Source organism: Salvelinus sp. IW2-2015, linkage group LG6.2 (assembly GCF_002910315.2).
Source record: "Salvelinus sp. IW2-2015 linkage group LG6.2, ASM291031v2, whole genome shotgun sequence".
Classification (NCBI taxonomy): Eukaryota; Metazoa; Chordata; class Actinopteri; order Salmoniformes; family Salmonidae; genus Salvelinus; species Salvelinus sp. IW2-2015.
The window spans coordinates 13,445,956-13,460,266 of NC_036846.1; the positions used below are offsets into that span (position 1 = coordinate 13,445,956).

Consider the following 14,311-nt stretch of genomic DNA (forward strand, 5'->3'; position numbering starts at 1 on the left):
CACACACACACACACACACACACACACACACACACACACACACACACACACCTGTTGGCCTGAGCTGCAGTCAGTCAGCTAGGGCTATCAGATTCATGGTGCTGGCTGGTGGGGGCGGGGTGGCACAGGGCCTGGCATACACTGGCAGGACAGAGAGTACACATTTTACTTGAACAGCTTCAGCAGTGTGATGTTATGGGTCACTCACTGGCCACTCCTCAGCAAATCCAATAGAATGTGGTTGAGTGCTATGTCTGAGTCCCGCCAGTAGATGGTGCTAGAGCACAAGCAGTGAATTCATCTTGTTCATACCCCTGTATGAGTTGGCATATAATATATTCTTTCTCTCCTTGAGGCTGATCTTTATTAGATTTGCTTTCACTTATTCAGTCATCTATAGCAGGGTTTCCCACATTCGGTCCTGGGGCCCCCCGGTGCATGTTTTGTTTATCGCCCTAGAACTACAAAGCTGATTCCTGATTCAAAGAATCAAACCTGGATGACTAATTGCTTATTTGAATCAGCTATGTAGTGCTAGGGCAAAACCCAAAACGTGCACCCAGCGGGGGCCCCAGGACCGAGTTAGGGAAACCCTGGTCTAGATGATTAAGCAAATCTTCCTGGCCTCCAATATTTATCAACAATGATCTTAAGTCCATCTTGCCATAATCTTTATGATAAAAAATGCTGTTTGCTTCCTTTCATACCTAACTGCGCACTATTTGGGAAGTGGACGAGACACTTGATTAAGGATTCTAATTTGCACTTCCTAAACTCGAGCTCCTCTGTCTCATCGCAGCGTCACTGCCACCCTCCCAAAATAACCTCCTGACAGACAGCCTGAGATATTGAGCTGTTTTGCACCTCCCCTGCCGTTCTCCTTGGGATGCTTTAGCCATTCTATAGCAGTTTCCTTAAGTTATTCCAAGTCTTAACGCAAGTATTGATGAATCTTAAAAGGTTTTTTTTTTTCTTCCAATCCCTTGAAATGATACTTTTTTTTAACTTCTTTAAGTTCACTAAGGTGAGGGTGGTGATGGATAGTCTCATTCGTGGGGTCTTATGCCATTATTCAGTCTATCGCCGGTAGTGGATTTCTGCATATCACATTGTCAACTCCTTCCATTAGGGACAGGCTGCTGTACAAATCAAACACTATTCAGAAATCCACCACCTGCAATCGTTTGAATACTGCCCTTAGTTTGAATAATGAGTAGTTGAGTGGTGGATACTAATAGTATACTGTAGTTATTAGCTTAGACGTACAGTAGATCAGTCTATTTAGTAGCCTTTCACCAGCTACGTCTTGACCTACTTCCTAACAGAGAATCAAGCCCCTAACATTCCCTCATTCTGCCTGCCATTACCTTTCATTTAGCCTACTCATTATGGTTGTAACATACATTAAAAAGGCAGGCTATATGAATAATATTAAACTGTTCATGTGACAGATTTGGTGAGCTACTTCATTCTTCACCCCCCCCAACCGCAACCGTCTACTTACGTGTTGAATGTTTGATCCTACCTTGATCAACCTGAGTACACACAAGTTTCATATTCATATTGTTAATGCTGTTTTAATAAAAATTGTCATTGATGTTCAAAATAACTGGACAGTCATTCTCCTGGGGTTATTAAACCCCTTTGACTCACACATGACACGCTGACTTTCTATAGCCTAATAGTGCATGAAGCTGTCAGTCAACCAACATCCCAAGGTTCACTGTGGGAGAATCTCAATTACATACTCCTCACGTCCTCTCTCTCCTCAACTCCTCAAAACCCATTGGATGAGAAAGCCAAAGTTCTTTCCCATCTGACCTTCTACTCCAATGGATTTTGAGAAGAGCATGCAATTGAGATTCCCCCCATGTCATATCGCACACCGGTGTGACCACTAACAGTAAGCTTACGAATAAATTAGATTTGTGTGTGTATACATGTGCATGCATACATATAGATATGACTAGGCTCTATGTGTGTGTGTGCATGTGACTAGGCTCTATGTGTAATGTGTGTGTATGACTAGGCTTTATGTGTAATGTGTGTGTGTGTGTGTGTGTGTGTGTGTGTGTATGACTAGGCTTTATGTGTAATGTGTGTGTTCTGCCAGTGGCTCGCTCCTGCTGCAGCCGGCCCAGGTGTGTGACATCTTGAAGGGACTGATAATGGTGCTGTGCTACTCCATGATGCACTATGTGGACTACAGCATGATGTACCACCTGATCCGGGGACAGTCCGTCATCAAACTCTACATCATCTACAACATGCTGGAGGTACAATGGGTTGGATTTAGAGCTGTTGTACTAATCTGATCTAATATGGTTCCACTCTATGCTCTCACTGATGTATGGTCAGAGAGTAGTTTAAGGAAGAGGAATGAGTATTAGCCGACGTATTTGATTAGGGCCTCAGATACCCTATTTCATCTGAAATGGAGCAGGTGATGTCTTCTTATAAAACATGGTTCTAGTTTGAGTTGTTAGGCTGATATAAACCATACTAAGGCCTAGAGAAGTGTTACAGATGTAATCTGTCATAGTCTACCACCAATAATATCACTTACAGGTTGAAAGTCACTTCATTAACCCATGCTGAACTTGACTTAAGTCAAGTAGTTAACTACTTACCTTCCCTCTTTAGGTTGCCGACAGACTGTTCTCGTCATTTGGCCAAGACATCCTTGATGCGCTCTACTGGACGGCCACGGAGCCCAAAGAGAGGAAGAGAGACAGCATAGGGGTCATCCCCCATTTCATCATGGCTGTGTTCTATGTCTGTATCCTTAATGGAGAACTAGGAAGTATACACAGGAAGTACTCTGCTGTAGGAATTTGTGATCTCTCAACTTCTATCCTCACGCATGTATCACTTTTCAGTTAGTGTTATTTTGTCATTGGAAAAGGTGTCCACCATCAATGATATGTCAACAATCTGAGCCCCTAGAGTGTGCAGCTCTCCTTTTCTTTAACAATGTGAGCACACACACACACCCCTTACTGCAGCTGATGCTCTTGCCACCATGTTCAGTGTTTTCCTGAGCCTCTGTCTCAGTCCTGCATGCCATTCTCATCATGGTCCAGGCGTCAACACTCAACGTGGCTTTCAACTCTCACAATAAGTCCCTGCTGACCATCATGATGTCTAACAACGTGAGTACACACACACTCATGTACACACACACAAACATGTAATACTAACATTTAGAGGACACTACGATACCTTTTCCTCTGTTTCCTGCATGTACAGTTTGTGGAGATCAAAGGAAGTGTGTTCAAGAAGTTTGAGAAGAACAACCTCTTTCAGATGTCCAACAGTGGTGAGTTACTGTAACACATGTCATATGCATTTTACTGAACATTTATGTGTGCTATGGACAGTATATTTAACACTTAGCTAGTTCTCCGGTTCAAAACACCCAACTTTTACAGTGCTCTGAGCCTGTTACGGTGCTCTGAGCCTTTCTATGCTGTAGGGTAAAACCCAGTGGCAAGCGAAGGGTTAAACCTCCTCCTCACCGCTCTTCCTCCTCTCTTTTAACATTTTGAAGCAGCAATCAGAGCTGTTAATTCAGCTTTGATAACCCAGAAGAGATGCTCTATGGATTTAATGCTTTCTGAACTCTGTCTCTTTGTGCCTGCTGGCTGCATGTTTTCATCTTTGTCGCTGTCATTCTGCACGAATGAAAGGACCCGAAAATAAGCTTGAATCATTTCCCCCTCTTGCAATTTGCTCACACCTTTGAAGATCCGTCAATTTAGCAAGTTACACTTGGTTCCAGACCACACATGATTTCCGATTTAATATATGATATTTATGCCAAATGATGTGTAACTTTGAAAGTACATTGGAAAATGGATACCTTATTTGTTGATAGTCCATATTCACTGTTGTTATGTTGGTACGTGATTCTAAGTAATAAGTAGTAACCAATATGCCTTTTTATTTTTTTCATTTTAGATATCAAGGAACGGTTCACCAACTATGTGCTCCTGCTCATCGTCTGCCTCAGGAACATGGAGCAGTTCTCATGGAACCCAGGTAACCATTTCACACACAGCTAAACGGGTCATGTCTAGAAGGAATACAGCTTTTGCCAAATTATTATTATTATTTTTTAAACATTTTAGCTAACCCTAACCCTTTTCCTAACCTTAACCTAGTTCTCTTAACCTGTTATGTTAATTCTCCTAACCTGCTGTGTAAGTTCTCTTAACCTGCTATGAAAAGCTGTATCCCATCCACTCAAAACCAGATAAACATGCAACAATAATGCTTGGATCTATTTTATTATGTTCACAGGAACAGGTGCATTTTTCATCAATGTTGTAGCATGTAGGCTACAGTCTGTAATGAACTAAGAAATGATTTCTATAACACTAGGTTACTGCTACCATCAATCACCCTAAATCCTGGTACCCTTTTTAAAAGCGTTTCATCCACTCCCTAGTGGATAAGTCATTGTGATGATGATGATGAGAGTAAAGCTGCACTTTCTGACCGCTCTCTTAATCTAGTCAGCTGGCCCTGTCATTCCCCCTCGGCAGCCAAAGCCTCCCAATGTCAGCAGTGGTCATGATGCTAATGTCGTACACTGACCGGGTCTGACCTTATGGTATGACCTAGACCTCATCCAAAAACATTTGGGCAGACTTGCAGACCCAGATGTGAGTGTGATGAAGATTGTACTGTGTCTTGTGTTTAAATCAAATACTTTTTCTTCCTGTGATGGAACGTATTTGTACTAAGCCTAAAACAAGATGCATGATTAAACCAAGAAATCATGAAATGTACAATTGAGTCAATTAAAAAGAAAGACCAGACATTCAGTAAGGTAATGAAAGAATAGTGTACATTTAGAATTCAGCTCAATGTTCTTATCCACCCAGAGATTTAGTTTCACTTCACAAGTCAGTTGTCTTGTCCCTGTGTGTTTCCAGATCATCTCTGGGTGTTGTTACCTGACGTCTTCATGGTTATCGCCTCAGAGATCGCCGTGGACATCATCAAACACGCCTTCATCACCAAGTTCAACGAGATCACGGCAGATGTAAGAACGGATCACAGAGATGATCATTAATGATTTGATGAGTGGGAGTTCAATGAACTGAAAACAATTAATACAGTTCGCAGTTACACACCAAGAGGGAACAGTGTATTTTGAGGTCAATCTAGGAAGTGAATTGAAACTCCCCATTCACAACGACAATCTCCATTAGGAATAAATGGCGCTTAAAAAAAAATCTTAAATGGATATTGAATTAATCTACTGAATAAATTGATTACATTTCAACATAATTGACCTCAACCCTGCGGAAAACACACATGGGTGTGTGACTGTGAATTGTACGGATGTTCACTGGAGAGGGTCTGCTCTGTTCAAGTCTGAAGGATTAGTTGGTTGGCCTTTTTTGGATTTCACGGTGGCTTAGGCAGCAAATGTTTAGCCAGTCGTCCTCACTCTCTGCTGTGTGCCTCAAACTCTTTGGCGTGCCGGGGTCTCCTCCCCTCCTCTGCCCTCTTTCTAAATCACAACACGTCACATTATGCCCCAGTAGGCCTACAGGGCTAGCACACCAAACGCCAGCCACATCCTCAGCCTCATCAACTGGATTATAGCTGCTCCATATCCCACCGTCAATTGTGACCCATTCCCAGCTCTTGTGTGGTGAGAAACCTTGCCTAAGACCTGAAGCTCGGAGGGCTAACACAGTCCTGTGGCGATCAGTAGACCCGGATTCGAATCTAGTCGGATACATTGGTCCCGTGACTCTGCTAGGAGGAGTTGGTCATAGGGGGGAGGAGTGTAACGGCTGCGGTTCGGGGGAACCATGCTCGCGTGATAAGGAACCTTCCCTGAGACCTGAAAATGACCTTCATTTCTGCCGACTAATAGGGTCTTCAAATCCAGTCGGTCACTTGTGGTCTAGTGTCATCAATTTGTTTCTCAGAGCCATAGCAGATGGTTACAGGTTTCATATCAAACAACATAACCATAGCGATACAGTATAATAATAAACTATAACTATAAGGGTGTGTCCCTGCCTCACGCAGGAAGCGGCGCAGGTCCTAATCCAGGCACTTGTCATCTCCCGTCTGGATTACTGCAACTCGCTGTTGGCTGGGCTCCCTGCCTGTGCCATTAAACCCCTACAACTCATCCAGAACGCCGCAGCCCGTCTGGTGTTCAACTTTCCCAAGTTCTCTCACGTCACCCCGCTCCTCCGCTCTCTCCACTGGCTTCCAGTTGAAGCTCGCATCCGCTACAAGACCATGGTGCTTGCCTACGGAGCTGTGAGGGGAACGGCACCTCCGTACCTTCAGGCTCTGATCAGGCCCTACACCCAAACAAGGGCACTGCGTTCATCCACCTCTGGCCTGCTCGCCTCCCTACCTCTGAGGAAGTACAGTTCCCGCTCAGCCCAGTCAAAACTGTTCGCTGCTCTGGCACCCCAATGGTGGAACAAACTCCCTCACGACGCCAGGTCAGCGGAGTCAATCACCACCTTCCGGAGACACCTGAAACCCCACCTCTTTAAGGAATACYWRGRWWRGRWWAARKWAWYCYTYYWAMCCCCCCCCCCCCTTAAAAGAGTTAGATGCACTATTGTAAAGTGGTTGTTCCACTGGATATCATAAGGTGAATGCACCAATTTGTAAGTCGCTCTGGATAAGAGCGTCTGCTAAATGACTTAAATGTAAATGTAAATGTCTCTGTGATAATGACGATGCTATTTTCTTCCACAGGTATACAGTGAGTACAGAGCCAGCCTGGCCTTCGATCTCGTCAGCAGTCGGCAGAAAAACGTACATAGTAGCATCTCTTGAACACAGTGATTAGGCATCCCATTACATTGTCCCTGCTGTTTTAATCAATGGGTTTTGTTCACTGGTGTAATTGAGTCTTTTTTTGGCAATGGGCAGGCCTGCACAGACTACAGCGACTCTGTAGCCAGAAGAATGGGCTTCATTCCTCTTCCTCTTGCAGTCCTGGTAAGATCAGCTTTGTACAACAGTCCAGTGTAGTGTTACAATAGTAGGGGTATGTTGATGGACAGTGTGCAACTCGGCACTAATTATTTGCTTTGTTTTATTGCTATCAATCAAGGAACAGTTCCTTGTTGTATGAAATAGTTTATTAGTTTCAGGACAGTGTAGTTGACTTAGAACTCCATTTTGTTGTATTAAATGGACTACTTCCATACCACTGTCACATGCAACAATGTTTCTACTGAAGCTTCTCTTTTCTATTGTAATTGACAGCTAATCCGCGTGGTGATGAGTTCAGTGAATGTACAGGGAGCCCTGTCCTACTCCTGTCTGTTGCTCTTCTACTTGGGGTAAGACTCAAATCAAGTTATTATTATTTGTCATATATTATGATTTTCATTTACATAGCACCTCTTCCACCGCGTAAATGTACTCACTTTACACGTTTCCTAGACTAACTTGCTGTGTCAGTCATGCAATACAGGTAGCATTACTTGTTAGCAAAGTAGTCCCACTTTATGCCATGTGTATTTTCTATGTGGATGTTCGTGCCAGTCTGATCCTATTGAGTTACGTTAGCATGAGCCTTCTGCTTGGCTTTGATAGGGCTTTTCTTTTTCTCACCCTGTGGGTATCAGGGATGCAAACTAGTCACCTTTCGGGCGAAATTCGCCGTTTTGAATCCAAAATAGGTGACCTAGGTGAATCGTGTAGATCCGATGAGAAAGGTTTGGGAGGTGGTGGCTTTAGATTACTACTGGCTGTAAGCGAACAGTGATGCGCGTTTGGAGGAATACTGTCGGTGTCCAAGGCTCAGCCAATCGTTCACATAACAATAGAATGCAGCACGCGATTGAAGATATTTGCTAGTTACAGATTCAGCGAGGGCTCTGGAAAGACAGCAGTAGGGTGCAAAGGCAGTTTGCTAGTTACAGCAGCTCGTCACAGAATGATAACGAGGAGGTAGATGAGAAGTCTGACCAGGAACGGGATTGAGAAGGTGATGAAGCATACTTCACGAACTGTAACCAAAAATCAACTGGCATTTGTAAAGTTTGAGGTGAGGGAGAAAGTGTTCTTAAGTATCTTGCTATAGTAACTTAGCTGGATCTAATTCTCCATTAGCTAAGTTAGCCAGATAAAAGTTGAGCAACATTAGCCAATTTAGCTGATCAAATTATTGAGTTTATTGTGTGAAAATTAGCTAGCTAATAAAGTCAGACAGCTAGCTTGCGAACGTTACAACATCAGATGAGCTAACGTTAGTAACCTAACCATTTCGCTATAGTATTAACGTTAACTGGTATACGACTCCTTGCCGTTCCTCAGGTTTAAACGTGTTAGTTGCTTACTGGACCCTGGCAATCTGTGAAATGTTACCTAGCTAACGAACTAACTACTGTCTGTGAGCTAATGTTTTCCCTCTACAGCGTGTGGTTAATTTTAAGAATGAGAGAATTGGGTGAAAATTAGGCTTTGCTTGTTAAACAAGTGGATTCAGGGATCAAGTGTAGTTGGAGCGGTGCCTGATTTATGCTGTAGGACAATAGAGGTGAAAGAAACGCCACACACTTTCCCTCTTTCAATACAGTGAATTAAGAAGGGGTATGCCAGGTGTACGCTCTGCCTGAAAGAGATCAATTATGCCAACAAAGGGTATCATGCTCTGCTGGCACATTGTAGAACAGATGACCACAGGCAGAAAGTGAACAATGTAATAACGTGCAGTGTAGCCCAAAGATATTGCTTTTGTTGTGTTGAACTTGATAGTAACCCTTTTGTGTGAGTGAGGGGGGATTAATAAATGTTTTACTCAGTTCATGTTATTTTTGCACACATGTAGCCTTGTACACTTGATCGATGTCTACTATAGTGGCCACTATAATAGAGCAAAAATAGAATGCCTGTTTGTTTCATTCTATTTCAACTTGAGATGTAGTGCAATATTTAGATGTGTGTGTGTGTGTGTGGTCACAAGTGTTCTATTATAAAGGCTGTCATGGCTAACTGCAATATTAGTATTGTTTTGTTTTCTCAAGACTTGAGTGTCATTTAAAGTCTAGGCAACAAATAACATCGGATTGCTTTCCTTACATTTTTTAGCCTTGAGTTAGTTTCACATTACCCACTTTTAATTTTACACACAGAGACTGATTATGTAGATCATATTATTTTGTTGTTTAATTAGTTAAAACCTACATTAACCCCTAGCAGGGATTTTTTGCATGTTTCAGAGAGAGAGAAAAAAGTGTCACCTTTTTGGGCCCTCAAGTTTGCATCCCTGGGGTATAGACCACTGAACAGTTATCCTGAGGTGGAATACAACATTGTCATCGCCAGTGCCCACCCACCCCCTCACGTCCGTTTTAAAAATAGCTGTGTCCCCAACGGATGCTGGTGTCTGTGCAAAGACCACAGTACGGCTAGCACGAGCCCAGCAAAAACCCTCTGAGGGCGTTTGGTCCACAGACATAGATGCTGCTGTCTCTCTCCATCGGATTTCAAATGCATCATAGGCTTCAGATATGCAGAAGCCTAGTGTGTCCTAAAGCTGTTGGTTAATAATGACATTTTTTGTCCATGTATTGAGTGTTATAAAGCCAATTACTTTGTGTTTGTGTATTTTTGGGGTGCCTAACTTAAATTTTCCACAGTAAAAGCCCTTCATACTCAGTGTGGGTAGTATGGATACTTTGTGGGTAATGTTGCTATTCCCTAATACGGTGAGATTTTGAGCTAACCCGTTGAATTGGCCATTTTTAATTGAATATCAAATATGTGCCAAAAAGGTTATACCAGTATACCTTATCTGTATTTAAGTATACAATCAAATCTAGACCTGTCCACAATGAAAACACTCAATGACTACAGTATTCTGCTGTTGTGGGCAAATGACAAATAGTCCCCTTCACCTTGGATAGCATTAATAATCGTCTTTTCCCTCTGTAGAGTGGCGAATATCATTACTAACCCTCTTTTCCCTTTGTAGAATGGTGAATATCATTACTGATCCTCTTTTCCCTGTGTAGGATGGTGAATATCATTACTGATCCTCTTTTCCCTGTGTAGGCATGGGTTGAATATCATTACTGATCCTCTTTTCCCTGTGTAGGATGGTGATATATCATTACTGATCCTCTTTTCCTGTGTAGGATGGTGAATATCATTACTGATCCTCTTTTCCCTGTGTAGGATGGTGAATATCATTACTGATCCTCTTTTCTCTGTGTAGGATGGTGAATATCATTACTGATCCTCTTTTCCCTGTGTAGGATGGTGAATATCATTACTGATCCTCTTTCCCGTGGTGTGATACTGACTTTTTTTGGTGGACCCTGAAGGTGTTGAACAGTATCGTGCTACTGGGGAAGTCGTGTGTGTATGTGAAGAGAGCCAACATGGAGGACAAACTGTTTGAGAGGCCCTCCACAGCCGCCCCCGGGAAGACGCCTAGTAGAACCAGGAAAACATCCAGATGTACAGCCCCCTCAGGTACCCAGCGACAGACAATACCCTAGTATTACCCAGCGACAGACAATACCCTAGTATTACCAACGACAGACAATAACCTAGTATTACCAGCGACAGACAATACCCTAGTATTACCCAGCGACAGACAATACCCTAGTATTACCCAGCGACAAGACAATACCTAGTATTACCCAGCGACAGACAATACCCTAGTATTACCCAGCGACAGACAATACCCTAGTATTACCCAGCGACAGACATACCTAGTATTACCAGCGACAGACAATACCTAGTATTACCCAGCGACAGACAATACCCTAGTATTACCAGCGACAGACAATACCCTAGTATTACCCAGCGAACGACAATACCCTAGTATTACCCAGCGACAGACAATACCCTAGATTACCCAGCGACAGACAATATACCCTAGTATTACCCAGCGACAGACAATACCCTAGTATTATCAGCGACAGACAATACCCTAGTATTACCAGCGACAGACAATACCCTATTCTTTATTTTTTTTTTTAGTATTACCAGCGACAGACAATACCCTAGTATTACCCAGCGACAGACAATACCCGTAGTATTACCCAGCGACAGACATACCCTTAGTATTACCAGCGACGACATAGCCTAGTATTACCCAGCGACAGACAATACCCTAGTATTACCAGCGACAGACAATACCCTAGTATTACCCAGCGACAGACAATACCTAGATTACCCAGCGACAGACAATACCCTAGTATTACCAGCGACAGACAATACCTAGTATTACCCAGCGACAGACAATACCTAGTATTACCCAGCGACAGACAAATACCCCAGTATTACCCACGACAGACAATACCCTAGTATTACCCAGCGGACAGACAATACCCTAGTATTACCACGACAGACAATACCCTAGTATACCCACGACAGACAATCCCTAGTATTACCACGACAGACAATAACCCTTTAAGTATTACCCAACGACAGACAATACCTAGTATTACCCAACGTAACACGAAGACAATACCCTAGTATTACCCACGACAGACAATACCCTAGTATTACTCAACGACAGACAATACCCTAGTATTACCCACGACAGACAATAACCCTAGTATTACCCAACGACAGAAATACCCTAGTATTACCCAACGACAGACAATACCCTAGTATTACCCAACGACAGACAATACCCTAGTATTACCCAACGACAGACAATACCCTAGTATTTATCTTAATTTACCTTTATTTTACCAGGGAGGGAACAGCTTCTCATTTACAATAATGACCTGGGAACAGGTACAAACCTTGCATAAGACCATGAAGACTTCCTGAGCTAATGCCTAGGGTTTTGCTTAGTGTGCTAACACAATATTATGGCATGCAGGAGACCCAGATTCGAACCCAGTCAGTCACATACAGCCTACCCAGCTTCAATAAGACACTTGGTTACATTAAATTACTCATTCTTCTTAGCAATCCCAGCTTGCCAAACCCAGCCTCAAGCGACCAGATGCGTATTCCGACTCGGGTAATTGAACTCACGCAGTGCCACACACACACACACACACACACACACAATCTCTGTCATCCACATCGAAACTGCTATTGAAATTCAATGCACGGGACAGAGATAAATAGTTAGTTGTGTGTTTCTGCGTACGCGTGTGTGTGGATCTTCAGCGTGGCAGACGAGCCTGCTGCGCTAAGCTGAGAGCATTAGAGCGACAAGCGGCGCCACGTCGTCACTTCAGAGATCTTCCTCACTCCTGTGTTTATACAGAACCGCCATTTTCAGAGAAAAGATTCAGTAGTACAGTATGTGACATGTTAAAGCACCAAACCATATCATGTGGGATCAGAAGGTCTCTGAAGCCTGAACGCTTCCGCTGCTATTCTTAATTAGCCCATCTGTAACTACTGTACTCAACCCGGCTGTCTCTTCTGGGCTGCATTCATAAGGGCAAAATGTTTTGGGTTGGAAAACAAGCGTCTCTTATTGGACGAGTTCAGGTACTCCCTCATAGTATTGCACGGTATACTGGTACCACGGTAATATCATGGTACCAAAACGTCAATATAGAATACCCTAGTACAGTCTCATGGGATGCTACCGATCTAAAGAACCAACTGGTGCCTGTTATACAATGTTTATAAAGTCAGTTTTGTTAATACAATTAGTAAAAAACATTAAGCAAAAGCAACTAGTCTCTAGTATGTGCCAGTCCAATAATATACACTTCACTTTCATGCACATCTCACGTGTGGCAGCTGTGATCAGCCAGCTGCATCCCCTACCAGCCATCACTCACCTGCTTCTCTCTGTCGATCCTACCAGCCATCACTCACCTGCTTCTCTCCGTCCGCTCTTCCTGCTCATCTGTTCCTCCATCAGTTTTTAAATCTAATTTAGCGGTGATGGCGAGCAGGGATGCAGACCGCAATGAGTCTTCTGTTGTAACACTGGAGCAGTGTAGATACGTTATATAATTTCATCGCCTGGTATAACATAGAGCACAGGCCAGTCTGAGTAGGCTTTGCAATTGAAAGTTCGCTGTCACGCAGCCTCGGAGTGCCAGATTGGAAAATGGACAGGCATGCTTACAGCTTTACAGCAAAAAATAACAGTGTGTCTCTAGGCGAAACAGTAAAAAAAAAAAAAATGACCCATTTTACCAGAGCTCACTTTTTTTTCTTCCTGAGCAATTTTGCACGCATTTTATAAAATTTCACAAACCATCTCACAGGCTGTTTTAAACTAATCACGGGTCGCTAATTGGTGGTTTGATATTAACAAACATCGTTCAGTCATGTTACCTAGCTAGCTAACAACCGGTCAACTTGAAAGTCTAGACATTTGATTGGTAAGGAATGAAAGGAAAAGGGTCTGCTACTCATGAGATGTACTTCAAAGGTAGGATTCATATAGGCCTAATGTAAAACTAAACTGTATTTAACATTTGTTTTGTCTCTTTCTGGTGCTCCTTAAATTCTGTTTGTTGCCTAACGCTTTTCAAGTTGGGAGCAGTGTGTATGTGTTTGTGGGAGAGAGAGGGATGCGGAGGGGGACGGAAGGAGGGAGAGGAACGGAAGGAGTGAGAGGGAGGGAGACGGAGACTGGGGGAGAGTGTGGGACGGAGACTGGGGGAGAGTTGTGGGACGGAGACTGGGGAGAGTGTGGGACGGAGACGGGGAGAGGTGTGGGACGGAGACTGGGGAGAGTGTGGGACGGAGACTGGGGGAGAGTGTGGACGGAGACTGGGGAGATGTGGACGGGGACTGGGGAGATGTGGGACGGAGACTGGGTGAGAGTGTTGGACGGAGACTGGGGGAGAGTGTGGGACGGAGACTGGGGGAGAGTGTGGGACGGAGACGGCGGAACGGAGGGAGACTGAGTGTGGGACAGACAGGAGGGAGGGAGTGTGCCCTTGCTAACTGAAGAGTAAAGAAGTTTTTCCCCGTACTGACCCAATGACATGCAAATAATTATGCCTTTACAGTATATTCCTTCCTCCCATTCCTCCAGCCAAATCACAGGTAGGCATTTGCAAATATGAGCAATCAGTAATTCTATGCAGTATTCTATTAAGTTACTACTAAGTTAATTCAAATGTGTTGTATTGACTAGAAATGGGAATATCAGTGACAGGTTTTTTGCGTAGCACGTGAAATAACATTTAGAAAACGGAAACAAGCGTGCGGGGGACAGGGGCGAACGGGATGCTATGTCGCTCTGAATTTCCCCCCAAAATTGTACTACTCTGTATCATAATACTTGGCATGTTATTGTATCATTAGTAAAATGTTGGTATTGTGACAACACTAGTCCTCTATTTCATTCCGTTTGGTG

General features: G+C 43.4%; 1 protein-coding gene across 1 annotated transcript in view; it reads left to right on the forward strand.

Moving 5' to 3' along the window:
- The window catches only part of tapt1a (transmembrane anterior posterior transformation 1a), a 30,578-nt gene that overhangs the window by 12,790 nt on the left and 3,477 nt on the right, over positions 1–14,311 (forward strand). The window contains exons 4-14 of the mRNA XM_070444239.1: positions 2,114–2,276; positions 2,644–2,779; positions 3,055–3,152; positions 3,250–3,319; positions 3,961–4,041; positions 4,941–5,050; positions 6,748–6,807; positions 6,925–6,993; positions 7,264–7,340; positions 9,674–9,689; positions 10,332–10,482. Of these exons, the coding sequence (XP_070300340.1) occupies positions 2,114–2,276; positions 2,644–2,779; positions 3,055–3,152; positions 3,250–3,319; positions 3,961–4,041; positions 4,941–5,050; positions 6,748–6,807; positions 6,925–6,993; positions 7,264–7,340; positions 9,674–9,689; positions 10,332–10,482 (1,031 nt within the window). The remainder of the gene's footprint in view (positions 1–2,113; positions 2,277–2,643; positions 2,780–3,054; positions 3,153–3,249; positions 3,320–3,960; positions 4,042–4,940; positions 5,051–6,747; positions 6,808–6,924; positions 6,994–7,263; positions 7,341–9,673; positions 9,690–10,331; positions 10,483–14,311) is intronic.